The sequence below is a fragment of the Acanthaster planci genome, linkage group LG01, assembly GCF_054643075.1.
Source record: "Acanthaster planci isolate LZ-2023a linkage group LG01, COTS_SCS, whole genome shotgun sequence".
NCBI classification, from domain to species: domain Eukaryota; kingdom Metazoa; phylum Echinodermata; class Asteroidea; order Valvatida; family Acanthasteridae; genus Acanthaster; species Acanthaster planci.
This window is the reverse complement of record NC_141777.1, coordinates 36,045,857-36,073,617: the sequence shown is the minus strand read 5'-3', so window position 1 is coordinate 36,073,617 and position 27,761 is coordinate 36,045,857. Positions and strand designations below refer to the sequence as shown.

The 27,761-nt window shown below is 40.7% G+C and overlaps 2 protein-coding genes across 6 annotated transcripts; one reads left to right on the top strand and one right to left on the bottom strand.

Annotated features, from left to right (window-relative positions):
• LOC110987731 (uncharacterized) lies at nucleotides 1-14,512 on the bottom strand. 2 transcript variants are annotated; one of them, XM_087130379.1, is made up of 8 exons: nucleotides 14,373-14,512; nucleotides 7,079-7,125; nucleotides 5,353-5,544; nucleotides 3,802-3,940; nucleotides 3,250-3,419; nucleotides 2,381-2,496; nucleotides 1,730-1,979; nucleotides 1-1,366 (listed from the first exon to the last, which is right to left on the bottom strand). In XM_087130379.1, the coding sequence occupies exons 1-8, from the start codon at nucleotides 14,402-14,404 to the stop codon at nucleotides 1,083-1,085; spliced, it is 1,230 nt and encodes a 409-aa protein (XP_086986505.1). In that variant the 5' UTR covers nucleotides 14,405-14,512; the 3' UTR covers nucleotides 1-1,082. The 2 variants fall into 2 exon arrangements, with proteins under 2 accessions (XP_086986505.1, XP_022106438.2); XM_022250746.2 differs by lacking the exon at nucleotides 14,373-14,512 and adding an exon at nucleotides 13,880-14,162.
• LOC110987730 (uncharacterized) lies at nucleotides 14,364-25,646 on the top strand. Of its 4 annotated transcripts, none has more exons than XR_015423439.1 (8): nucleotides 17,313-17,694; nucleotides 20,467-20,987; nucleotides 21,626-21,687; nucleotides 21,903-22,078; nucleotides 22,524-22,717; nucleotides 22,985-23,170; nucleotides 24,145-24,811; nucleotides 24,862-25,646. XR_015423439.1 is itself a non-coding variant. In XM_087130319.1 (8 exons), the coding sequence occupies exons 3-8, from the start codon at nucleotides 20,492-20,494 to the stop codon at nucleotides 24,744-24,746; spliced, it is 1,716 nt and encodes a 571-aa protein (XP_086986445.1). In that variant the 5' UTR covers nucleotides 17,679-17,694; nucleotides 19,631-19,771; nucleotides 20,467-20,491; the 3' UTR covers nucleotides 24,747-25,646. The 4 variants fall into 4 exon arrangements, 3 of the variants coding, with proteins under 3 accessions (XP_022106435.2, XP_086986326.1, XP_086986445.1); XM_087130319.1 differs by adding an exon at nucleotides 19,631-19,771 and having other exon boundaries at nucleotides 17,679-17,694; nucleotides 24,145-25,646; XM_022250743.2 differs by lacking the exon at nucleotides 17,313-17,694 and adding an exon at nucleotides 14,364-14,502 and having other exon boundaries at nucleotides 24,145-25,646.
• Nucleotides 25,647-27,761: the final 2,115 nt, after the last annotated feature.

Here is a 27,761-nt window from a genome sequence, read left to right as displayed (position 1 = left end):
TTGAGAAAAATACTTCAGTTTAATGTATGCTCCGTGACACCATGGGTTTTTGTTAATATGAACTCTCAGTCCACACATTTCATACCGAGTGATCTCAGTTGCAGCATAGTGGGTGGTCCTTCAAAATTGTATAAAGACAACCTGTTACACGCCAGTTGCACGCTTAGCTCACATTGTAGGTGTCAGAACATTGAGAAGTACAGTTTCTAAATTTTACTATAAATTTTACCAAATGCGATTCACAAAAGCTATACATTCTTGCATTTTTTCCATGAAAAGTTTACAAGTTCAGGCAATGTGATTTACTATTCAACAATGACAGTAATCTATTAGTTTATTGTTTCTTATTTAAAAAAGAGCCAATCCGCAATCTTTCTGTCATACTCATAAGATCTATAAGATCGTTACTTTCTTTGATTAGACGTTAATTTTTTAAGCCTCAGTCCATAATGCAGGAATAGCAGGACATTTTTTCTCTCATTATTGGTGAAATGGCGTGATATATGTCTTTGACCAAACGTTTAACATTTAAAAAAAAATCGTTAAAATTACTTATACCCTCTATATACTGCTCACTAATTGGTAACGTGGTTCTGTTACTACATTTAAGTCAGTTCTTATCATAAGGTAAAATTTAAATTCTGCCTGTATATTGAAGGGGTAAACTTCTAAATGTTTACAAAGGTTACAGATAACAACGTTTTATTCCAGAATGACTACATGGTTGCATGCAACAAAACGGCTACTTAAATCACAAGGCAACTTTCGCAAAATTTATTCTATGAAAAGCCGACTGACAACGGCAACACTGTGTAACTTTAATTAAATCGCTAGAAATTTAAATATCAGATTCGCAAATTAATCATTCACTTGATAAAAGCAGGCTGATTTACTATAACAAAAAGCTGCCGAAAAAGGGGCTGATATATCTATCATGGATGTTTAAAGAACACTGGAGTAAATAGCGAGGCAAGGTGTGTATCACAACACTCTTTTACTTTTTTTCAGTTAATAAGCCAAATAGTAAAGGTTGAATGTGCAGTGGCCATGTTTTCGATGCCACCATGGTATTTGGCCTGGAATTAGTTAGCTTTGTAGCCGCGCGTAAAGTAGTGCGCCTTGGTCTTCAGCTCAGGTAGAGATGCGCTCACGGCGAACAAAGAGGCCTGGAGCTGTGACTCGGCGCAGACACAAGGATAGGCCGGCTGGGCTCCCTGGGAATCTTTACAAGCTTCGGCTATCAGTCCCACGTCCATCAAGAAAGCCACTGATCCGCCAAATTGGATGGGCTCACCGGCTATCATGATGTCGCCCACGGTGAAGCCTTCAGAAGAGGGCACCTCCAAGGTGTACCGGAGGCCTTGCTCTGATTGGACAAAAAAAAGTTGAATCGAAGTGAGAACAATAGCACTTTCTCACTTGAGCTAACAATAGTTCTGTGTGGATTTTAAAGCCAAAAGGGCGAATTTGTGACGTTATTTTTTCATTTATGTCACTCTTTGGGGTTCCAAAAAATGTATCACATGAGAAAATTCTTCACTTAAGAGGAGGCGGAGGAGATAGGAGCTTCCGAACTTCAATATGAGTGCGTCTCTTAAAAAGGACCAACACTGCATGTGGGAAATGTTACTCCTTGATTGTGATCACGAGGTTTCACACACTAAACAGACTTAATAAATACTGTGAGAAGATTTTTTCTATTTGATGGAAGGGTAGGGCCTTATCGTACCTGCAGTTCCACGGACCAATTTCATATACTTGGATGCATCGTCCCCGTTAGGGGTGGTCCAACCTGCAGTCTTGACCTCAGCAATGAACAAGCACACGGGGTTAGCAATGCTGATCCGCATGCCTTGACGGCAAAGGGTGTTGCAAGCCGAGCCAATGTGAGGGTCACTGTTACGGTCGGCCCGCCCGTACTTGGAGCAGTTGATCAGTTCCTGGGAGTCCGTGACCGTCCTGCCATTTTTCTCGCGGATCTATGAAAAGCCATAAAAAGCTATAAATTTCAGTGCGGTAGATGATGATTAACCCTGTAAGAGCCGTTGCAAAAGAGCTCAGCCGTTCGAAGTCTACTCTTTCAAACCTCATATGCGTGTATTTGTGCAGTTCAATCCAGCATAGAATTTTGTTGCCCCGATCATTTCTATTTCACAACGTCAGACGTGTCAACATCGTCAATAGCAGATTTAACATCTTTGGCCAACTGATATTGGCAAAACGAAAATTTAGCAAGAATTGTTCATCAGATTTCATTTAACTTCGTGTCAGTGTGACCACAATAAATCGTTAAAACCTTCTAATAGCTTATAGCAGAGTAAAAAATACATTGCCAGAAACTTGGGTAACGTAAGGCTGGCGGATTCCGCTATAAACGTACGATAGACGCATCTCCAGCAAGTCTGATTTCAGCTCCAAGAGAGTTCGGCGGGCAGTTAAGATGCATACAGCCATCAGTGGTGTTCCACTTGTTGTAAATGTTGTACACCTTTTCCCCTGTATCCAATGCATATAAATCATCAGTGTTCCACAAAAGTGAATTCTTGCACCAATTCCAATTATTAGATTAATGCCACTCAGCAACAAAAGTTCACCTCTTCATAAACAAAGTGTACAGCATTAAAATCTCAATTTCATCTCAAACTGGCATTTGTCACTTCGTGGCACCAGCGATTAATACACAAGCATGACAGAAAGTGTTAGTTGGCCTACATTGAAAACTACGAGCTGGTTTGGCGCACGTTTGGAATCATTATGCTTGACTTAGAGGGCTTTAGAAAGGGAGGTGTGCGGTACACCATGATAAAGATTAACTTTGAGACAGCTGAGTTTCTCCCAATAAAACATTCAGAGAAAATGAAATCAAACAAACAAGAAAGGTGGCACAAAACTCTAACCCAATAGTTGACAGTGATTGTTCGGGAACCCGGAGTAATGAGCCAGTTCGATGTTTCAAGAAGCTAAGGTCTTTCGGGAACAAAGCGCGCGCAAGTCACCGTATGGCCGCATCGACAGAGACCAACCTCGTTCCCATGGGAACATTCTTGCCGCGCCATGTTGTTTCCCACCATGCCTTGCGCGAACGCGCACGCAGCCCATGGGGTCGAGGGTGGACAGCCTGGACAGACTATCGCACGCACGCACACCTCTTCCAGATAAGCCTCGTACTGGTCTTGCGTTCTCGGAATACCAAACTGGCTCATTTTAACAAAGTGACATATTCCAACCACATTAAACACCGTAGTGTACCTCCTTCTGTGGTGTAGAGATCTTCCATCTTGACATCAGCTGAGACAAAGCGTTGGTAGAGGGCCAGACAAGTCTCTGGTTCCCACTGGAACAAGAAGTCCCAATATTCGGGTCCCTCACAAGTGAAATCAATTCGGGTTATTTTCCCTTCGGCATTCTTGTACACATACCTGAATTATTCGCAGATAAAATGTGCCATTGGTAAAAGCATTATACCCTGAAGTTCTCAAGAAGTTACATGCTAGAACAAGAGAGTAAGAACGGCCATCAATAAGGGCAAGGTTTATTGCATTACTTCGCTTACATTCTGGTCGCCTAATTCAAAATACCCCAGCCAAATCTCAGGAAGTCGGTGCCTTTGGTGAAGTAAGTGACCAGAACTGACCAAGAGATGTCAGCTTATACTTGTATTGCTCAATACCTCACCTCACTGGACAATAGATAAAGGGGTCGCAATACGTAAATACCTTATACGATCCATTTCCAAATTTGCACACATATCGTCTAATTAAAAAGCAATGGCTGTTGTATTTTGTAGTAAAAATGTCTAACCACTCTAGGTATTCATCTTGGTTCCTGGCTTTCTTGTATTCTTCACCGTTGAAGGGCCACCCGTCTTTCTTGTCAGCAACTTCTAGGTACGAGTCCGGAAAATCTTGCTGTAGACGGCGTGGAAAACCATTCCATGTTACTGTGGGACAAAATCCACATAGCCACAAGTTCAAGCACATAGCAAAGAGAAAAACAAAATACCAATTCCCGAGTGTTGGAATATATTTTGCAGATTTACAAGTTCCAAAATGGACAACTAGACAGTCTAGTCTTGCTATATTGCATTACGGTCAAGATGCTTGTCCCTGGAAATTTTGGGAACAGTATGTACTAATTTTTTTGGAGTTTTAATTTTATACAGGGTGGACCATATTTGATTTTCTATGTTTTAATGAATCATTCTTATTATATCATGAGCTGAATGCAATAAGAATTTATTTTTTCTTTAATCTTAACCATTAATTGTGATCATTTTGTAAATAATAATAACCCAAGCTCGTTCGGAATTTCACATAAACCTCATAGCACAATACATTTTCGGCCATTCCAGCATAAATTCGCTGTATTTTTCATCAGAAAAATGCCACATAAAACATTAAAAGGATGAACAATTCTGCAAAATACATATCCTAACAGAAAATGCCTCACATGTTAACACCAAGGAAGTAAAGTGCGCATTTTGAGACAAACGTTGTTCCAGCCAAAGTTAAATGTCCTGCAAAGTTGACCGCTACAAAATGGTATCTATGGTAGTCAATGATAACAAACCAAAGATAGCTCTACAAACGCGTTCATTATGTCTGTGGTTCGTTTCTATTGTGTACTGATATCCACGATGGGATCAACGACCCCATCAACTGAGCTATACTAAACTTTTCAACGGTGTCCCATTGATGACGGATGCCGGATGATGTGTAAACACACACAATTTTCCTTATTTGTCCCACGGAGGACGTGTACGCTCGTTGAAGAATTTTTTTCATTTCCGCTGTTAATTTATTAACGCGTCGTGCTTGTTTGGATCAAAGCGCAGAATACGATCCTACACACAGACGCTGCTACTAACTAAGTGGATCCCCCACCCACAATAATGCGAAAATGCCTTTCTTAAATGCCTTTCTTGAGTAATTAGAATTGAAATAAAGAGCCCACACCATATACAAAAGAGCTAAGGGAGAATAAAAACCTTCTTTTGGGGATAAAAAGATTTGCTGACGAGCAAAACTACACTTACAAAAGAGAAGGTTACAACTAGCAACTTCTTTGCATGGAAACAATTGGCAAAAACTACACATGGCCACGGGCGACGCCTATATAGGTTTAAAACGAACCTTTTGTATGTAAACTGGCTGACGCCACACGTTTTACCAGAAAAGAACCCCGGTTAAAAAGAATAAAAATATTGATGCCTAAATTCAAGAATTGTGACTCCCTGAATATTTTATGGGCACCAGAAATAAACTGCACGATTGAAGAATTAGAGCCAAAAAGCAGCCCAAGCAGCTGTTTCCGGGGAAGAAAACCCGACATTACCTGGCTATGAATGCTCACCTTTTTGCGTAACTCTGTCACTCCCAGCCGGCTTGACCTCCGGGTTGTAGAACTGGCATTTCCCCACACCAACAGTTTTTTCTTCAACTTTGATCGTATCGTTAAATGCGCCACCTATGAATCCGCTCCATTTCTGGTAGTTCTTGGAGTCGGCGTAATCTTTCACCGAGGCAGGGGTGGAGAAATACGGCGCTGTACAGAGGCATAGAGGGAGGACACAGGAGTTTGAACTGCCCGGGCTATAACATTTGGCCAATTACCGATTTCTGGCATTGCCAGTATACCCAACAAGAAATGAGACCTAGGGGTACCCCCCCCAACATGTCCAATCCCTATACACATTCCAGACTATTGTTACTTAACACATCCCCCCAAGATGTCTTAAAGGATTCCCAGATTCCTGCAAGACAATGACCAACACAAAGCAGGGGGGGTTCTCTCCGTCTCATACCTTACTGCATATGATTGCCAGAGCGCAGCTAATGCTTGCTCCGCCCCACCTGTTCACGCACCACCTGTTGCACAACCATAAGCCCCCTTTGTACCCCATGATCATAGCCGGGATTTTTTGCTGGTAATCTGCATCCTTAAAACGTTGTGTACTGCAGTAAAGGAAGTTGAATATTCACATCGTTGGTGCTTGGTATGATCGACAACAATATCAAATTTAACGCTTGCGCATTAGCTTTTATTAGGCTGTGTACCCGAAGTTATCATGTGCAGTTATTGCCCTTATAGAACGCTTTCTTCTGGATTTATTTTGGGAATAATAGCCAACTTGTTTATAAGATTTTGTGTTTTATTTGAATAACCTTTATGACGGAATTTAGATAAAATGGTGGTTTATGAGGGATTTCAACCCATTCTTATCGAAACTGCTGGTAGAGTTCAGTCAAATTAATGGGTTTCTTTTTGAACACTCTCTTACACACAAACTCCCATTTAGTTTAAGTCCAGACTTCGAGTTGGCCACTCCAAGACATCCACCTTATTCCGCTCGAGTCGACAACAGCAAATTGGAACTATGCTCCATTAATTGTCATATCAGAGGGTCCAGTGACATCCAAGGTGAACGTTGGACGAAGACACCTGCGTCATCACTAGTCACTAAAGCCCCCCTTTCTTGGCACAGTCTCGGGATTGAACTGTCCCTAACCAGTGCCCTCATCAGTTGATGTCAACTTGGACATCCGACCTGATCTTAGTTGTCAATTTGACCCTACATCTCCGCACAGTCGTCAGGACAGTTGACCTCAGAACTTCCTTGAACTGGATGTTGCACTTCCCCCGGTCTTGAGAGTATTGTTTTGCCTTCCCGTGCTGGCTCAGGTGGAAATAGGGCCGGAATACATGTAGGAAGCGTCCTCTATGCAGCCTGGCATACCCGACCTATGCCTGACTTATTATCATAACCAACAAGGAATATAGGACATACATGTACATTTTACATAAAAGGTAATATCAGACCAACTTTACGCATTTCCAAAGCCAATCAAGCACATAAACTTTTGAACGAATGATGAATTATTGTGGAGAAAATAGGTATAAATGGCAGTCACCTTTAGTCTTTCAAGAGGAGTAAACTTTTGGGCATAACTGTATGTACGTAGGAATTCATTTGTTTGACTGGTTGATGTGGCTGAGTCTTCACACTCTCCCCACACAAAGAGACAGATTCAGTATTTATTGAGATCACCAAAGGAGGCAAAATGAAACTGTTCATTACCTGGCATGATTCTCTCTTGAGCTGTCAGCCTTTCGAGCTTTGGGTTTCTGAAAAATAAATGAATGTACTTGAAAATCTCATTATCGGTGAAATTATTACAAAATGGTTTACAATGAACACCTTCAATTTAACACAATCGGGACTCAAAATGTTGTGAACAGGGCATCCTGTTTTCTGTGAGTCTTCGTGAAAGATTGAAATAGTTGTCAACAGACGGTATTGCGCCTTTTTAATATAATTAAGATACTGCTGCTACGCGTGTTAGTCTGTCGATGTGTATTCCACACCCATGTACAAGTCAAGACTAAGCTTCAAAAACATAACCAATTGAACGTCCACTTGCTTGAAAACGAGAAGGGGAAGGAGACCGTTAAATTTGTTTGTTTATTTTCAGTTTGGTTGTTAGTAGCTCAGCTTATGGCTGAGATGTTTTAGGTGCAAAATGACTGCCAGATTTTCATGGCATTTTAGCGACTGAAATTCAGTTCAATGAAGTTCGATTGAATTGTACGGAAGCATACAAGGGGCACTTGCACAATTTTTTTAGTTACTATCTCACCGCGGTGAGATGTTACTCGAAATAAATTGTGTATATGGCCCTTTTACATTTCCGGAGAATTTCTATGCGGCGTTTGGATGGGTGGGTGGGGGGGGGTGTCTTGGTGGTTGGTTGGGTGGATGGATGAGTGGGTGTGTGCTTGTGTGGTGTGCAGCAGCCATGATTTTAGACCACTTCCGATTCTGCACTGTTCGCCGTTCCTCGAAATCATTAAGCGCTAGGGATGAACGCGTTAAGCATGAGCATCACCAGCTGGAGCGAAATTGTGTAAGGATGAGTTTTATTATCAATAAAAAATCTGGAAATTGCTGATTAGGTGTTCAAAAAACTGTTTGGGTGAGGTTTGGAAAGGTGATTTTGTGGTTCAGAATAAATCCAGGTCTCTTTAAATGCCTTATCTTGCCGCCTTGTCCGGCTATTTGCATAGAATCAGGGAACTATGCTCTTGTACCCTATTTACTACATTGTCCGGTGTTTTTGCATTGTACATGTACTGTTAAAGTTCAAGAAACTTGTCCAACTTCCACTATGATGGAAAGATACTGTGGCGATTCAGAATAAATCGGCTTTCTTTTAAAGAGTTCACGTTGCTGCCTCGTCCGGGTTTACTAGAATCGCGGAACTGCGTCCTGTCTGTCTTTAAAGTGAAAGCTAGGTGGGATCTCTTCACCTATCACTGTGACAGCAGGGTGTCTCATGGTGAGTCAAAAATAATCAGGGTCTGTTTATTATTATTACAAGCATTTTCTTCGTGTTGCTGCCTGTAAGATTTTACTAATTGACCCTCGTGACCTCTAGGTAGTAGAACAATTGTTAATATAGCATTTGCACAGACCCAAAGAATAATTGCAGTGATTCGTATCTATTCGGTTGATATCAAGTGAATTAAAGTGATGGTAACAAAATGTAATCAACGAGATCTTTGTATGTGTGTGTTGTGCACGTGTCATCCAGAGGTGGCAGCAAGTCATTGTTTGCAAGTCCAAGTCAAGTCACAAGTCAGAGCTGGTATTCACAAGTCAAGTCACAAAAATAGCAACTCGAGTCCGACTCAAGTCCAAGTCACATGACTCGAGCCAGCAACTCTGGCGTCATCACATTACCTTGTCTGTATGCAATCATGCAATTTGCCTATAACTGCTATACGGCCATGCATATACGTGTACTGAAAAGACAAAATTCGTGTTTGCTTCCTTTGGACAGTCTCTTCAGGGCTCAAATATACATGTTTAGTCCGTTGGAAATGTAGTTCTGATCATGGAGGTTCTGATAAGCATAGAGGGTTACAATTAAGAGGGCTGAATTGTATCCCGCTATGCAGATCAAAACGAAAATAAATCACAGCAAAATTAACACATATGGGAAATGGTCAAATATCAAGTTGTACAAGCACAGCTGGTAGCCTAAAGCTTTAAATTCGACACTTGTCGAACAAAACGCTAATAACAGTGTTTAGGACTAAAAGGGCAGATTGTTCCGTGAGTTATAGAACCATACAGGTATGGTACAGCATACACAAGCCATATTCTCCAATTTCAGGTTTACTAGAGAATGAAAAAAAATGACAGTATATCAAAATAGCACACAACAGATTCAGAACATGCTAGGTTGCCTGAAACTTGTAAAGCACACTCACATATTTCATACCTAGAGTGGACATTTTTGTTTTCGTGCAGTTAAAAAATCTCGGTGAAAATAGTTTGCTTGCTTGCTTGCTTGCTTGCTTGCTTGCTTACTTGCAGCACAACGATTCATTTATTCCCATCACCCCTTAGTAAAACCTACTGAGAGACTGTCAAATGTATATCCAGAATTACCAAATGCACTCATTGCAAAAAAAAATCTGTCAAGCTTCTGCAAACCAGTTTCAGGCATCAAACCGATCCCCTTGGGAATTAGAGACAAAGAGTTATCTCATGTTATGTCTTTTAGACGTCAAGTGCATGCTATCATAGAAACAAATGTATCTTTTCCTGATCATTTAACACTGTTCACGCAGGAGTGATGCTGATCATTTTTTCATGGTTGTCATTGTCTATCCCTGATAAGAAGTCTTAGTGTTTTCGATGGCTATAAGTGCGGTTCCAATGTTCATGTTATAATTAATTAATTAATTCTTTTTAATTTTTACTGAGAATCCTTCTTTTCTGTTAAGTTTATTGTATGTCAGTATTTACTTATTCCATTTGAACCTTGTTTTATTTTAGGAATCGTTGTTTTGTAAATATTCTCTGTCATGAATTACAGGTTCATTTGGAAAAGTGAAAAAAAGGTTGGTTGGTTGGTTGGTTGGTTGGTTGGTTGGTTGGTTGGTTGGTTGGTTGGTTGGTTGGTTGGTTGGTTGGTTGGTTGGTTGGTTGGCACAATTTTTTTTAGTTACTATCTCACCGCGGTGAGATGTTACTCGAAATAAATTGTGTATATGGCCCTTTTACATTTCCGGAGAATTTCTATGCGGCGTTTGGATGGGTGGGTGGGGGGGTGTCTTGGTGGTTGGTTGGGTGGATGGATGAGTGGGTGTGTGCTTGTGTGGTGGGCAGCAGCAATGCTTTCAGACCACTTCCGATTCTGCACTGTTCGCCGTTCCTCGAAATCATTAAGCGCTAGGGATGAACGCGTTAAGCATGAGCATCACCAGCTGGAGCGAAATTGTGTAAGGATGAGTTTTATTATCAATAAAATATCTGGAAATTGCTGATTAGGTGTTCAAAAAACTGTTTGGGTGAGGTTTGGAAAGGTGATTTTGTGGTTCAGAATAAATCCAGGTCTCTTTAAATGCCTTATCTTGCCGCCTTGTCCGGCTATTTACATAGAATCAGGGAACTATGCTCTTGTACCCTATTTACTACATTGTCCGGTGTTTTTGCATTGTACATGTACTGTTAAAGTTCAAGAAACTTGTCCAACTTCCACTATGATGGAAAGATACTGTGGCAATTCAGAATAAATCGGCTTTCTTTTAAAGAGTTCACGTTGCTGCCTCGTCCGGCTTTACTAGAATCGCGGAACTGCGTCCTGTTTGTCTTTAAAGTGAAAGCTAGGTGGGATCTCTTCACCTATCACTGTGACAGCAGGGTGTCTTATGGTGAGTCAAAAATAATCGGGGTCTGTTTATTATTATTACAAGCATTTTCTTCGTGTTGCTGCCTGTAAGATTTTACTAGTTGACCCTCATGACCTCTAGGTAGTAGAAACAATTGTTAATATAGCATTTGCACAGACCCAAAGAATAATTGCAGTGATTCGTATCTATTCGGTTGATATCAAGTGAATTAAAGTGATGGTAACAAAATGTAATCAACGAGATATTTGTATGTGTGTGTTGTGCATGTGTCATCCAGAGGTGGCAGCAAGTCATTTTTTGCAAGTCCAAGTCAAGTCACAAGTCAGAGCTGGTATTCACAAGTCAAGTCACAAAAATAGCAACTCGAGTCCGACTCAAGTCCAAGTCACATGACTCGAGCCAGCAACTCTGGCGTCATCACATTACCTTGTCTGTATGCAATCATGCAATTTGCCTATAACTGCTATACGGCCATGCATATACAAGTACTGAAAAGACAAAATTCGTGTTTGCTTCCTTTGGACAGTCTCTTCAGGGCTCAAATATACATGTTTAGTCCGTTGGAAATGTAGTTCTGATCATGGAGGTTCTGATAAGCATAGAGGGTTACAATTAAAAAGGCTGAATTGTATCCCGCTATGCAGATCAAAACGAAAATAAATCACAGCAAAATTAACATATATGGGAAATGGTCAAATATCAAGTTGTACAAGCACAGCTGGTAGCCTAAAGCTTTAAATTCGACACATGTCGAACAAAACGCTAATAACAGTGTTTAGGACTAAAAGGGCAGATTGTTCCGTGAGTTATAGAACCATACAGGTATGGTACAGCATACACAAGCCATATTCTCCAATTTCAGATTTACTAGAGAATGAAAAAAAATGACAGTATATCAAAATAGCACACAACAGATTCAGAACATGCTAGGTTGCCTGAAACTTGTAAAGCACACTCACATATTTCATACCTAGAGTGGACATTTTTGTTTTCGTGCAGTTAAAAAATCTCGGTGAAAATATTTTGCTTGCTTGCTTGCTTGCTTGCTTGCTTACTTGCAGCACAACGATTCATTTATTCCCATCACCCCTTAGTAAAACCTACTGAGAGACTGTCAAATGTATATCCAGAATTACCAAATGCACTCATTGCAAAAAAAAAAATCTGTCAAGCTTCTGCAAACCAGTTTCAGGCATCAAACCGATCCCCTTGGGAATTAGAGACAAAGAGTTATCTCATGTTATGTCTTTTAGACGTCAAGTGCATGCTATCATAGAAACAAAAGTATCTTTTCCTGATCATTTAACACTGTTCACGCAGGAGTGAAGGCTGATCATTTTTTCATGGTTGTCATTGTCTATCCCTGATAAGAGGTCTTAGTGTTTTCGATGGCTATAAGAACGGTTCCAATCTTCATGTTATAATTAATTAATTAATTCTTTTTAATTTTACTGAGAATCCTTCTTTTCTGTTAAGTTTATTGTATGTCAGTATTTACTTATTCCATTTGAACCTTGTTTTATTTTAGGAATCGTTGTTTTGTAAATATTCTCTGTCATGAATTACAGGTTCATTTGGAAAAGTGAAAAAAAATGTTTGTTTGTTGGTTTTAATTGTTAATACGATTTTCAGCTTGATATTAAAACAGTGTTTCCTTGACGGTTCCACTGTTTTAAGAACAAATAAATCAAACCCCAAAAATGCCAGCAAACCTCTTTTTAGAGAGGGCGAAACGTCCTTTGGACGTGGCCAAGTCCACAGAACATTTCCCTTCATGCATCGTGTGGACGTCTTTTATTCACGAGTCCACACTGTTAGCACACACCCAAGCGTGTAGATGCCCTTCTAAATGTGGACACCCCTATGTTCTTCTTTTGTTCATACTCATTTGGAAGTCCTCCCAAATGTTTTCATGCGACAGCCACATCGGGGACCCTATTGTCCCTGTAATTCAGGGTCTCTATTCGAATGCAAAAAATCGTACACGTACACACTCACCCAAAATGTCGAACTGCATCAGGAGCTGGTAAGCAAGGCAGATACAGGGGCGTAAATCCTTGGGGTATATCCCCACCATCTACTTTTTTGATAGGATGAAGGATTGGCCATTACATCATCCAACACTTTCTCGTGGTGAGTAACAAATAAGGTGGATTTTGAATAATTATTAGGAATTCCCAACAACCAAAATGTATTTATTAACACTGAAAAGGGATTATAAATACACTGTTTTATGTAAAGCTCGGGGTTGTGAGTACTTTATGAATGCATATTGCAGATGTACAATTGTATTACGAACAGTGCGCCCCAAGTGTTACATGATGTACCCCCTTCCAGATTCCCATGGCGGGCCAATTTTTTATTAACGTCATCTCCTGACCTCCCGCCCTCAGTCCACGACAGTAATTCACACCGCTGGGCAGGTCACTCAGTTCAGGTTGCCACAGAACTATCAATCTTTTCTTGACCCTCACCTGTCCTGAATCGAAAGCTTGGCTATTTCCTATGCTGCAGCTGTACTCTCTTGGTTCTCATACCTAATGATGTTGGACACATACATTACCGGCCGCGATTCTCTACCGAGTATGAGTAACAGGTGGCCTAATTCAGTTATCGTATATCGCCGATCATAATAAAGGCGAATCAAACAACCAAACCGAAGCAAAAAATACAAATTAGTAAACACCTGAAAGATTCATTTCTCATTTAAAATAACCCAAGGTGCAAAAACTCTAAGAGAATCTTTCAAAAATTCAAACTTTTAATTTAAAAGAACACTAGCTGCGACCATCGAGAAAAGACATGTCCCTTCTCTATGCTGAGACTGAATACAATGGAAAGATATTTGTGGTGTTTGACATTATCCAATTGCGTCAATCTTTACAATTCTTAACAGTGGCACAGCATAAGTGAAACGTTTTATTTCACGGTTACGATTGCAAAAAAATGTCAGAAAACATACGTGATGCAAGTGGGAACGCATTCAAGATTCTGCCATCACAGCTGTTGTAGGGATTCTTACAATTTCCCGCATGGTACAGAAATGATGAAGCTTTCATGTACAATCTTTTCAATGGGAAGGTCTTGGTTAATTTCATTTAGGTGAAACATGAACAATCTGTTGCATTCGTATACATTTACTTTTCGTAAAATAAAACACAACCAAGCTACTACTTACCTGCAATAATGACTTTTGACAGTCTTCCCTGAGTTCAACGCGTATTGTTCCGTTGAACACACAGCGGAAATCAACAAGGAGTGTCAGTCGAAGCAAGCTCACTGTCCCTCTGAGAAGAATACCTCCGACCGGCCAAGCATATTGCTCATTGGTTATTTTCCCATGCTTGCTAAAACCCTATCACCTCTTTAGGGATGGGTTAACGAAAGTCTGCGATTGGACAATTGCTCTATGGTACGACATAAACCTGACACGACCCCCACAACGCGCATAAAACCATCCTGTTGCTGGCCGCTCCCTGTTTTGTTTTGTTGTGACATTAACTTTGCTAGATACAATTTACCGTTGAGGGACAGGTTGACAGTGGCGAAAGTGCGCGCGCACAAAATCCGTGTCGCACCACACAGCAATAGTCCAATCACAATCCACCCCTTTCCACTCTGTATGGAATTTTTTTAACCCTTCTTGTGTTCGCACGAATTTTGGGCCACACCTTGGGAACACAGTCCACTGAAGCCGATGCATGATGCAGGCATTGGTGCTATTTGTCACCAGAGCTGAATTCCTGCCGTGTTGTTAGGCTATTGCCGGTTCGTCCTGCCTGATTCACCATTGCCGTACAGGTAAGTGAGCTTTCTTGATCACGGTCTGCAAAGCAACATTTTAAGTGGGTTGTTAAAAAGATGGGGTAGACAAATAAATGTTGAGGCAAATTAATGCAGGCTATTCGAGTACATACATTTGTACATTTGAATTGTCACAGAACTGCAAAATACATCTAGAGAAATGCATCCCCCAAATTGGTGTATATCGTTTCAGCTGCGGCTATATTGAGCTTGATGACATAAATCAGTCGGCAATATACGGTCTTGAAAAGTAGGTTACATTGCCCTTTAAAGGGGCCCATGGAATGCATTTGTTACAACAGTCCTCAAAACGAAGCCTTATGTTTGATTCAACATTATTTCCAATTTTTGTTTTGCATTTCATAAGGTATCTTGGTAATATTATGGGTTTTATGTTCATGCAAATTTTCATATTCACGACCAAAACTGTGATGTCATTTTAGAAACAAAACCGATTCGTCGTTGTTTGAGTTCATGGCAAGAAACTAGTGTGCAACCCCTTTTCAGAGGTGTTTCCAATGGGCAAATTATGGGTTCACAATTTGAATAGATAAACCCAACCTGCGCATCGTTTCCGCTGATTGACATCACCGCAACAGCTCCCTCTGTTGTCCGCATAAACACGGACAGTTTTATGTGTTTAAAAAGTTGTCTTTTTAAGTACACTCATCCCCCAAAACGTCAAACTGTTTTCATACTCTGGAGAGGAGTATAAGACCTGTTTCAGGCGTCGTTCTTATTCTATGTCGAATAAAATTCAATATAGCGTGACGTTATCAAGGCACATAAGTACGACAGTGGCTTCAACTTAATTTACCAAAAGCCCAGTCGAACTGAAATAAATCCGTTGTAGCGGAACAAAAACATAGTTTGGTGGTCTTGATTCAAATCAGAATTGCACGACAACTTTGGTGTGCGCCCTTTATTGCATCCAGTATCAAAACCGGAAGCGTGTTGGCTTGGATCAACGTCCTGGTTTGCCTTGAGCCAGAAGTATTATCCGGGTCAAAGTATAAAGACGTTCAAGGATGTCGCATTACTTTTTTGTGGGTTTCCGAGTCACAGATTTTAATATGACAAAACTGCCCTTGTTACTTGTAATGTTCTGGGTTTAGGAGTCCACAGTTTTAATTTGTATAAATAAATCATCTACACATTTTATAATTTCACATATAATTAATCTACACATTTTATAATTTCACATATAATCAAGGTTTAAATCGTCGTTGATATAATGTATCACAATAGTTATAAAACTAACAACCCTAAGTTTTTTCTTTCGTTGAATTATTGCAGAAACAGCCTTTTAACATTTGGCTTGTACTTGAGCCGTGTTCATCCTCATGCTCAATTTCTGTCGACGGTTGTCTTTGACCAGTGGCGTAGCCCGGGGGGGGGCGCTTGGGGGGCACGTCCCACACAAAATAACTGGTGCCCCCCAGGTTCCCCCAAAGAAACGGATGAATGGATATTGAACAAGGCTAACAAAAGCTGCTCCCCCCAAAATAAATAAATAAATAAATAAATAAATAAACCACTGAAAGCTGGTGCCCTGCCCCCATAAGATGCTGCTGCCCCCTTGTGCCCCCCACTGGTAAAATCCTAGCTGCGACACTGTCCTTGACAACAATGACACTGTCCTTGACAACAATTACACTTAAGTAAACAGATTATTTAGTCACTTGGTCATTTACTAAAGTGGCATAAAAATAGTACTGACAGATGGGAGGAGGGACAAAGGAAACTTTGAAATACCTTTTGTAGCACAGAAAAATGGCCCCCTAAACTAAGTCTTAATAAACAAAAAAACAAACCAGAATTTGGGGAACTCGCTAAAAAAAAACTTCAAATTTGATCGGGTAGGGAGGAGTCGCAAGGAAATTTCATAGAAAGGAGGAAACAAAACCAAAAAAATGAAATTCCAAAATTTGTTGTTTAGGGGCACTGCTCAACAGAATCCAAACAACGATAACAAAAAGGAATTGTCTAACTACAAACTCAATCAAACTTGTGATCTAAAAAAATTGAAGAACCAGTGTGACGTCTGGGCAAAATGGGACTAGATTAACTTTGATCTTCAAAAAAAAAACTAAAAAAATTAGATGCCAATGAAACTTTGCTGGTCAAAATAAATAGGAGCTTGGATTCAACAAAATTTAAAGTCAAGCAAATACAAGCAAAAAAACCACGAAAACCTGACCAAAAAATAAAACTAAAAAAACAAAAGCCAACACGGCATATAAGAGGGTTGCAGAATAAACACAACAGCTTTGACAACCTGCAGCATAAAAAAAACAAACAAACAAACAAATGAATACATGAAAAAGATTAACGGTCGTACCCAAAAAGCAACTTTAAAAGTTAAACAAGGAAAATGTTATAAGTCTACAAAATAAGTTGACCAGTCCCTAGTTCCATAACTAGTTCACACAAAGCGTCTGGCTCTCCCTTTCACAACCTGTAAACAAAAAACCACAGCAAGAGGTGCATATACTAGCAGCCCAGACCACCAAAATCCCTGTGAATACCTAATGAGCTGATAAGACTATCCCTGCCTTCAAGGTCAGCTGGGCACAGACAAACCAAGCGCTCACCCCGGCTAGAGGCTAGAGGAGACTTTAGTCCTCCCACCGTAAATCAATCAGCGACACAATCATTATGTATAAAAAATGACCGGAGTTAATATTAACCAAAGGACTTAAAGGAACAAGTCTAAACTGCTGAAACACGAACTCCATTGTAAAGCATCTCTCCTTACATACATGTTACGATCCCAGTTGATCCGAATCCTTTTGTGTCTCCCTGAAAAGGTACGTGTGGAATTTAGGCACGTTCCAAAAACCTATAAAAGACTCCGTAGTCGTTGATTTCGCTCTCAGTCAGTGCCTATATGCTTTTAGCATGTGCGTTTCGAAATAGCCGGCGTTGGGTTAGCACCTCCTTGTCGTCTACGCCTCGATGACTGCCGCACCGTAGCCACGGCTGACACCGCTGAGGGACCGTGGACCCTGGAGTGTCGTGGCTCCATGTAGGAGCCGAATCTCGGGGATCGACACTGACCTGCCTGTCTCAACTGGGCTGTTCTGGCGCGGAGTGCGGAGGTGCTTGGCCCGACGACCGCGCTCTTTTAGCCATGGCACTGACTGGGCGGGGCCTAATTTTCTTCTGTTCTTGTGTTGGCTCCTTAAGGTAATCATACTCGGCCGAATATAATTTGCCTCTTTGCATATTAATATATTTTTGCCGGCTTGCTAATTTTCAGTGTAATTAATTCTGCTTGGCTGTGCTAATGTAAATAATTTCCTTTTATGCTTTTTGACTGTTCAAATTCACGATGTTCTCGCATGAGAAGTTTAAGTTGCAGCAAACCACTAGATTTACTTTGTTTTAATTTACTGCTTTGCTGATTTAAGTTAATAATTAAATGTTATTCCAAATTAGTTCCTTTATTGTCCTTTGCTCGTATGTTTTAGTGTCCTGATTCCCGTCTTTTGGTTTTTCTTCTGCCGTGCATTCTCCGCACGTAACATACAGGACCACTGATCTTATGAATGGGACTCTACTACATGTATCAGTTAAAGTATGAAAGTAAATGTACATGTACATGTATATGTAATAGACAAAGCAAGAAAGAAAATCATCGTTGAATACTTAGGATTAAAAAAACAAGTGAAAACAGCTCTGAAGTGTGAAAACAAATGTTTGAGAGCTTGAATCCTTTCAACACAGGTATGCAGGGCAAAGTAATACATTTTAGTCATAACTGTGGCACAAAACTACACAAATGATGATGAGTAAAATTTAAAATCTTGTCAAAACCTAATTCCTCTAGTTTTCCATCCCAACAGCAAAGAATCTCACTAATAAAGAAAGAGCAATAAAATGGCAAACGTAATCTAGTAAGAATGCATAAAAATCAGGAACAGGAGTAAATGTGTAGACTTCATGAGTCGAGCACAAACATGACCATGCTGTAATACCCATCGCTCACAAGATACATGTATTTCATAAAACATAAAATGAACTTATTTTTTAAAATAAGACTTAAGGTTGACCGAGAGGATGGAAACTCAAGTACACACATGTACCTGACTGTATTCATTGTACTTTTACAACAAAAAACTTCACAATGCAATAAAAAATATCCTAAAAAGAACCTAGGGTAATCTACATGTAGAGCAAAAAATCTTCTTTCCAACAGTTTCATTAAGGAGACCGAAGTAATATAAGGGGGAACTTACCAAATGAAACGGCAGACTAAACGAGGGGCAGAGAACTCGTAAAAATGTGGTGTGTGCCCTTCCTGCCAATCTGCAAACTGAGTGGGTCTAGACGGAATGCTGAGCACATGGTCCTAATCAAAGGGGCTCTTTGTTCAAGGGTGGGTTGTAGCTCTATGCTAATTACTGTAAGAATGATGTTACCTTACCGGGGGGTCTAGCTTAAAAAAAGTAAATCATTTTCCAGGGAGAGGTAACTGAAGTTATTGCACATGTAGAAGAGTACAATCATCCTCCTTACACTTTCAATACTATCTGGCAATTCTAAAGATATTACTAGACGTTCTCGTGTCAGTTTCATGAATTCACAATTCGCCCCTCTCTGCACCTTTCTGTTAGACTTATTATTCCCTGGCGGCCCTTAATCTGTTTTAGTTTTGATTTTCATTTCACGTCAAGTGTCTCATTTCTTTTCCGTAACTGTTTGTGTGGTTGGTATGATGAAGAAACTGAAAGGAATGGAACATGAGAGTATATATGCGAGACAGGGAGGCCCAGCTGAGGACCGCCATCTTGCTGCTTACATGGCTTACAACCTTTTTTTTCTGAAATACTTGAAAATGTACTCTTCAAATCCCATTGTTAATTTTGCCTTGCCATTTTTAAGGGCATTAAATTGCCTTTTTGGTTTTCATGTAGTAAATTTTACCGGTAAAACAGTTGTTATAATTTTGGACATTTTGATGGTTTAGTTTTTCTTTCCTGTGACGATTTGTTGTTGGCTAGCTAAGCCATTGCGGTGAGGCAGTTTAACACATCCTCACAACTGTTTAATGATTAATTCTTAGTTTCACTATTTCAACAAAAAAATCTCTGTGAAAAAGCAAAATCTTCCCCACAACAAGGTGTTGATAAAGGTGCACAACCAAAAAGGATGGCACTGCAACTACAAGATGTACTTAGTTTAACCCCATGGACCCTTAAGTTGAAAGTCGTGTGGCCGGGCCTACAGATGTCTGTGGATTTGAGTCTTCAAGTAGCACCGGGTAAACATTGTTATAAGATCTAAGTTTACAAAGTCTGCAGTGGAAAATTTGAAAAATTCGAAAAAAGGATGCGGGGCTGCTGTCAATTTGCCTTGTTTCCTTCCTTCCATCGCCCCTTTTCGGAAACCTTGAAGTGGTCAGCAAATTTTTGGGTTTGTCCCTTGGTTATAACGTGACGAGGGATTTACCCCAGACACCTATGCACTTAAGAGAACTCAGGTAAGTTAACTCATGCCGGGTAAAAGGATCCTTAGTCCTAAATGGCTTCCTGCATGGAAGAAAGACGAAATAAAGAGTCTGGATAGAAAAGAAAAGCGACGGAAACCAAATCAGGGAGTAAAAGGGATGAATATTACCAAATTTCTTGAATATACCTCAGAATGCACCCCTTCAATCGTTAATGATTCATCAGTTTACTGCCGATTGACGCTTTGCCCCTCAACCTCCAGCCCAAGGTAAAAAAAAAAAAACATGGCGACGCTCACGCCCCAAACCCATTTTGTTTTTGAGGGCGAAACCATTGAATTTTTTAACGTTTTAAACTTGAAGAACATCAATCTAGGTACGTTGCCAAGTTGGCGCGTCAGTCGGTCAGTGGTCACACTCATTCAAAAAGACCCCAAAACCTGTTTACACGTGATAAACTGGTGGCTTACTCGATGACTTACTTGAGTATTTCTAATTTCTCTTTCCAGTTCTTCGTTAACATCTGGCCTTGTCATGACGTCACAAGGTTTTATATTTAAGACGCAGCCATCCATTGCGGCTCGACTCTTGGCCAGACAAGTAAGACCCAAAGATCAATGGCAGTACACGTTCGACGAACCAGAAGTCGACGTGGATGACATTCAAGGAGACGCATTCCGCGGCTTTAACAAACCCCATCTTGCCATCTTGGCCATCGACATAGTAGACGATCAGCCTGCAACCATTCAGAACACCAAGAAATGGCTCGCCGATCACGTCATTCCCGACGTCACAACAGCCCGAGACATCATCCAGTATCGTGAGTTGTTCAGGTTGATGCGTGAGCGACGGGATGGTGTTAAGCCCACTTCAGTGGCTCAGATCTGTTTGAACGTGTCCTTCTCCTACGATGCGCTGCTCAAATTAGCGCCGAATAAGGACGTCAACAAATTCTACGAGCCCGGTAAAAAAGTTGCCTTTAAAATCGGTCTGCCTCCGCGGTCCACTTATCTGCACGACCCCAGCAAAGGTAAGTTAAGATACTTTCATGCTTTGCTTCGAAATGAAAATCTCCATTAAGAGATGTGCCTACATCTCATGTACGTCGATAAGATACCATTTTGTGTAGGTGTTCGCTCTCCGGATGTAAGAAGCGAAAGTTCTGATTCCACGCATTACGATCTCTGTCCGGGTTGGGTTGGATAGGTTGATACGTTGGACTTTTAGTTGGCTTTTAGATAGACAGTCGTGTCCCTATCCATAGCCTGTCCAGTCTCGACCGATCCTATCTTTGAACTACCCATCAACTGATCTAATAAGTTCTGATTTGTGTTTCTGGCCAAGTATAGGGGCCTAAGATTGCTATGTTCATAATTAATTTTGTTACAAAATAGGAAAGAGAAGGGAAATGAAATAGACAGAAAACGTGTACCTTTCTCTTTTTTGTTTTGCTCCTTTTTCTGGTGGGGAAGGGGCGTGGCCTCAATTGCCTTCCCCATACGCCCTTGTATTTTTAGATCAGTACTACTAAACGCAGGACTCCTAAGTTTATGGCTGGTTAGTGTCGTTGGGTACAGTAGGTTTTGGGATGCTTTCATGGATGTAATGAAGACACACTAAGAAGAGAGAATTAGCCAATAACTCTGTTCATTTCTGAATCTTTATCAGGTGAAGGGGCCCAGCAAAATTGGATAGTTGGTGCTAAGAAAAATCCACATATTCTTATCCAGGTACGTCATCATTTTTTTCTGATTACTCCCATTACTCCCAGCAACGATCCATGCCGGGGGGAGGGCGGCATGGAGGATAGCTAAACTTCAAAATTCCCCTTCGGGAAAATTTGACAAGGGGGACCTTGATCTCACATTCCTCCAGGTGGGCCTATAGGTGGAATCTGGATAATCAAAAACACGCTGACCTCAGATACTTGCTTTTTTCTTTCCAGGTAGCCTCTGACCGCAAAGCACTTATACAGGAAGAGATCGACTCCCTGCAAGACGGGCTGAAATCTCTAGGCAATCCTCTTAAGATTACGTACCAAGAGTTCGGTAAACGACGTGAAGATTTCCCGGGACACGAGCACTTCGGATTCCTGGATGGTGTCAGTAACTTTGGAGTTAGGTACCGTAAATTCGAAGATGAAAAATTGACGCTGATGCGACTGTGCGTGCTACGTACATTCTCCAGCTGGAGAGACCACTATCTCTTATCAAATGTGGGATTTTTCATCAACACAGTATCAACTCTCCAAATACTGGAGGGAGCACTGTGTGCACGTTCCTTCACTAGCCCCGGTCGTAAGAAATGGGAGTGTACACTTTTGTACTAACCGTATAGCGCCCTCTTAATGCGACCATATTAAATCATGCAGGCAAGAGCTTTTGGCAAAAACTACACAGACTCAAAAATAATAGTCATACTGATTCAGTATGAAAATAAAGAGACAAATATGAGGAAGAGAAATTGATGTTGCAACTCACTAAAAAATAGACTTTTTAACCAGAGACTTTATCCCTCAATTTAAAGACCATATGCCAAACCATCAAACCTTGGTCTATGTTTTCAGAGGTACTTACAAGGAGCAAGGCACGGGAAAACTCCTGTACATTACGCCAAGGTTTCTGGACGAAAAAGATCCACGGTTCGGTATGTATGGTCTGCCTGGCCAGCGCCTTATATGGCCTGGTGAAGTCATCCTGGGCCTGCCAAAACAGAACGATAAAACCCGAGATCCCGAACAAGCCAACCAGCCCGGATCCAGTAAGTACACACATAAAGAAAGATTTCTATGCAGTACTGAGACTGCTTGCGGCTTTTGACAATGATACGAGGTTCAGATCACACTCAGAAGATATTCAGCGTTATTGAATGTTCAGAGACCACATTGCCAATAATCAGTTTAGGTCAATTCACCACGTTATAGATCGGTGGTTTTGCGGTAGCGCGATTACTGTAATGACTGGTCATGGAATCAGCCGATATTAAACGTGCAGTAAAAGAAACTGACAGTGACCTTAACTTTTACAGGTTCTTACGTTGGGCCGGAATGGGCCAAGAATGGAACTTATCTGGTCTACCGAAGACTGAGGCAGGATGTACCCAAATTCTGGAAATTCATGACAGAGAGTGCTGCTGAAATCGCCAAACACCCAGACATGGCTCACTTCACCAAAGACCACATGGGTGCCAAAGTTGTGGCCAGATGGAAATCAGGTACTGATTTCGTCTACGGAATAAGCCAGTTCGGTATTTCAACAGCGCATGCCCACTACGGGGCTATTCAGGAACGGCTACATGCTTGCGCTGTAGTCTGTCCTACAATGATCAACGCAGTCATACACTGACTCACGCGCGTGCTTTGTTCCCAAGAGACCTTGGCTTTTTGAAATACTGAACTGGCTGATTGGCCCTTCTAGCTTTGCAAAATGTTTTCTGAGTACAATTATATAAAAACAGTCGACGTTCTAATGGGAAATGTCATGGGACGGCATATGTTTATTTTAATGAAGGGTAAATAAATGATCTAATTAAAACCTGCTGTGGTAACTTTCTCCCAGCGCTTTCAGCGTTATAATGCATGCTGAGATTCATTGTGATGAAATACGCAGGGAACAGTTTCTTATTAAAACCGTAAAAATATTTGTTTTTTAATTTCTGAGAGTTTCAGGATGGATCGATATGATCTTTGCTATTTCAGCTATCCCTAAGTCATGTATAAATCTTCCATTGCGAGTTCATATATGAAGTTTCATCCCAGTTGAACAGACCTGGGGCCTAGAACGGCATTTCTGACTATTGTTGAATCGTTGTCAACGTAATTCAAAGACAAGGAACGGAAAACTCAATTAGGCTTGCATCGACATCACATTTTGTTGCAAAACCATTGAAGTAATCACTCATTCCCTGCTGAAATTTCACATGTAGTGGTACTATCAAACTTTTTTTGTGATACATAGCCTACGTATGACCTTTCTGAATCATTTCCATTGAGCCTTATTTTACAATCATGAATTAAAATGCGAGATGGTTTATAAGGGAGAGAGCAGTTGAGCAGTTGATTATGGGACCTAATTGGTCAATTCTGACCGTTTAAAAAGAGTCCCTTAATACAGAACTCTAGGCCATTTTTTCCATTTCCTATTTTTGAAGTTGATTTACATTAGTCTTTATTTGTTCCAAATTTTCAGGAACGCCAGTGATCCGTGAACCGAGTACCGACAATCCCAAATTGGGAGCAGATCGACTGGCGAATAATGCTTTCGTCTATCAAACCAAGGAAGGCCCTTATGCACTCAAACCACATGGTCACACAGATGGGTTTCCCACTGGGAGTCCCGATCCCCTTGGGATTGTGTGTCCCCTGTCCGCTCACCTGCGCAAAGTCCAGCCGCGTGACGCCAGCACTGACATCGGAAATCAGTTCGATACACTCAAGCATTTAATCATCCGCCGTGGAATTCAATACGGTGACGTCATTGATGACATCATGGTCGAGGATGGCAAAGACCGCGGTTTAATGTTTGTCAGCTACCAAGCAAGCATCGAGGATCAGTTTGAATTCTTGATCACCCATTGGGCCAATAATCCCACCAACCCGCACAACGGCGGTGGTCATGACATGGTTATCGGGCAGTCTAAAGCTACTAACAGGGAGCGTTCGTTTGATGTCCGCTTACCAGACGGCACCGTCAAAACGCTGACAACCACTGATGAATGGGTCATTCCCACTGGAGGCGGCTACTTCTTCGTACCGTCTATCAGTGCTTTGAAAAACGTCATTGCAAATTGATGGAAAGAAAATAAAACGACAAAGGTTGAGCGCTATTCAATGACCAATTAACGACAAAAGAAAATGTAAATTATAAACACTTAGCATTAATCAATTTTACTGTCATACGCTAAATTGTATGCAATTTTAGCTAATTTTGTTTATGCTAAAATTTTGTTTATGATCACAGACATTTCGAATCTTTTAAGCGTCTTGCTGTCGACACACCACATTATGAGTTGAGGCTTAAAATCAACGTGTAATCAAAGAAAGTAACGATTTTATAAACCCCAGGCACGACACAAAAGATGCAGATTGACTTTTTTATAATCAGAAATCCGAATTGTTTCGTACGTTTTGGTTACTATCATAACAAATCACACATTGCCTGAACTTGTAAACTCTAGTGGAAAAACAAGACAAGAATATATTTCCTAAACGTATTTGGTAATTTTTAGATTAAAAATGAGAAGATAGCTAATACTTAAACTGTGACATGTACATTTTTTGAGAATTGAAATCTGTGGTCATCGTCATTGAAATTTTGTAGCAAATAGAACGTTAATTGGTACAAGTTTCGATAAATAGCTTTTACATGTGTAACTGGTGTTTATACAGTTTTGAAGGGCCACCCTCGGTTTAGGCTGCAGCAACTGAGAGGTTACAACAAGAAATGTGTGGGCTGTGATTTCATATCTATGAAAACCCACTACTGTCACGAAGTATACTGTTGTAAAAAGTAAATATATTTTTCCAAGCTTATTTTTGCCAGATGTATATTGTTTCCAAAGTTAGTTTTTACATCCCGTGAAAACGCTTGCTTCCTAAAATATAGAAAATGTTTCTAAAAATAGAGTTTCTTTTGAGTTTTTTTTCCAAAGTGAACTTTCGAAATAAATACGTATCCCTTAAAATCTCGGATTTGATGGTAACAATGTCTTCAGTGCTTTTTCTCCCTATTGAGCTTTCTTCGTGTAACACACCAAGTTATACAACACAATGAAGATCCTGAAACATCTGTTTCTGTCAATCAGCCACAGCAACTTCACAGGTTTCTGAAAATTTGAGTTGGAATATAACGTCCACAACCCACTTGTAAAAATCAACCAATCGGTATTGATTCTTGCTTCTCATTATCGAAAACACAAAAGATGCATCAGTTGTACGCCGATATAACTGGTTCTCGTTGTTGCCCTTGGTATTGTGACGTGGCGTACGTACCACACGTATGTTCATGGCGCTCATTACCAAAGTGCGCGTGCGCAAGATTTTTCAGTGAACAAATTATGCCTGATTTCGCGCGCTCTGATCGCACGTTTTATTTTCAGTGGCATTGATTTTGTGCCCTGCCTCAAAAGAGTAATGCAAAATGCGGCTTTAACTAAGCCAAACAATATTTTGTTTTCACCTAAACATGAGTTTTGCTGGTTTTGATCAATATTTATTAAAAATGAGTTTTCTTGGTAATAAAAACTAGTTATAAACTAGAAGACGGTCTTAATTGATTGCAATCAAAAACTGGGATCCGCCATATAAAAATGTTTGTAAAATTTTCGCGCCAAATCGTGTGAATCCAGACACTTTGTAATAGAAAAATATGCCACATATCTCATCGGAAAAAAAGATGTCCGAATAAAACTTAATTCTTAGAGGTAGGACTTACTGCTTTGTCAAACATTTGACAAAAAAGAGAGGACACCCTTGCACCATACTCTTGTAAGGGCAGACATTTGAGTTCAGTGCAGTCGTGTATGTGTGTTTACACGTGTACCCGTGACATGTACAATGTACCGTGTACAGTACATGTTCATGCGCATGTGCTGGGGCGGACGTGACGTCTCGGTACCGCACTAGTCAGTGTCCACAGCAGTGGAAGTGATGAGCAGGGAAGGCCACTAATTCAACGCTTCTACCTTTGGAAATGGCATCAGTACTAATGAAATCGGTACAATATAACAAAAGAAGTACCATCCTCGTGTTAGATATATACCATTTTAGTGATACAAAATGGCTTTCCTGAATTTTCGTGCACCGTTGGATGGATACAATTTTGGGGAGATTAAAAGTGACCTGATTATTAAAAAAAATTATCCGGCGGATTCAAAATAAATGCCTGGAATCAATGCATTAACTTGGTACTAGATTGTGTCTCAGAAAACATATTTCTGTGAAAAATTATTTGTTGAAATTAGTGCAAAATTTTGCAATTTCGATTTTTCGTCGTTAACAAGTGAGAATATGTTTCCTTTAAACAGGCAAATTCTCTCCGGCTATGAGTAATATAGGACCTGGCTCGTGTGGTCGGACTATACCTCTCTACGCCCACCCAAAGTAATATGAGGTCAATATCAATATAAACTTACTCAGACAGGCAATTGCAGAATTTTGGCCATTCTGCATACCCTCCCCCCGAACTGATTCACGCCGATTCTTTACGCCACTATAACATCAGGTATACAAACTCGTGCACGACCTGTGCACTTCAAGATTAACGACGGCTGGATTTACACTACCATACATGTATTCCTGTCATATTATGTGTTGATTGTTGTTGAATAAAATTGGGCTACTTTGGAAGGAAAAAAACAAAATGGAATACTTGGATAAGAATATGTAGATGTTTCTTGGCGTCAACTTTCCAATTTTGCTGGGCGCCTTCACCTGATCAAAATATAAAAACGAACAAAAGTTATCGGCAAATTCTCCGGGTTAAACCGTCTGTCTTCCCATATCAATGTTCGCCGTCCGACAATGATATTTCACAAGTACACTCGCGACTTTTCACAACTGAACCTTAATTACATCTATGAATTCATCAGAATACTGTGGCGGTCGGAGTTAGACGATGCCCGGGCCTGCCCTCGGCCCACCCCACGAGCGGCAGTGGAGAAGGCCAGGGGTGCAGGTCCGTTCTGCCGCCAGGCGGTCGCAGATGACTTCCCGCCACGTTCTCGGTACTGGGATCAGGCGATGGCACGGGGAAGGGGCAACCCTCGGGAGATGGATCTTCTAATAAACACACTGGCTTAGTCACCA

Coding starts and splice junctions, on each gene's coding strand:
- LOC110987731 (XM_087130379.1), bottom strand. CDS start 14,404: ATGCATCGGCTTCAGTGGACTGTGTTCCCAAG. Junction 7,126..14,372: donor CAGTGGACTGTGTTCCCAAG/GTGTGGCCCAAA, acceptor TTTATTTTTCAG/AAACCCAAAGCTCGAAAGGC. Junction 2,497..3,249: donor TCTCTACACCACAGAAGGAG/GTACACTACGGT, acceptor CATTGGATACAG/GGGAAAAGGTGTACAACATT.
- LOC110987730 (XM_087130200.1), top strand. CDS start 17,639: ATGGCACTGACTGGGCGGGGCCTAATTTTCTTCTGTTCTTGTGTTGGC. Junction 17,695..20,466: donor TCTTGTGTTGGCTCCTTAAG/GTAATCATACTC, acceptor TTCTCTTTCCAG/TTCTTCGTTAACATCTGGCC. Junction 23,171..24,144: donor TGTGGCCAGATGGAAATCAG/GTACTGATTTCG, acceptor CCAAATTTTCAG/GAACGCCAGTGATCCGTGAA.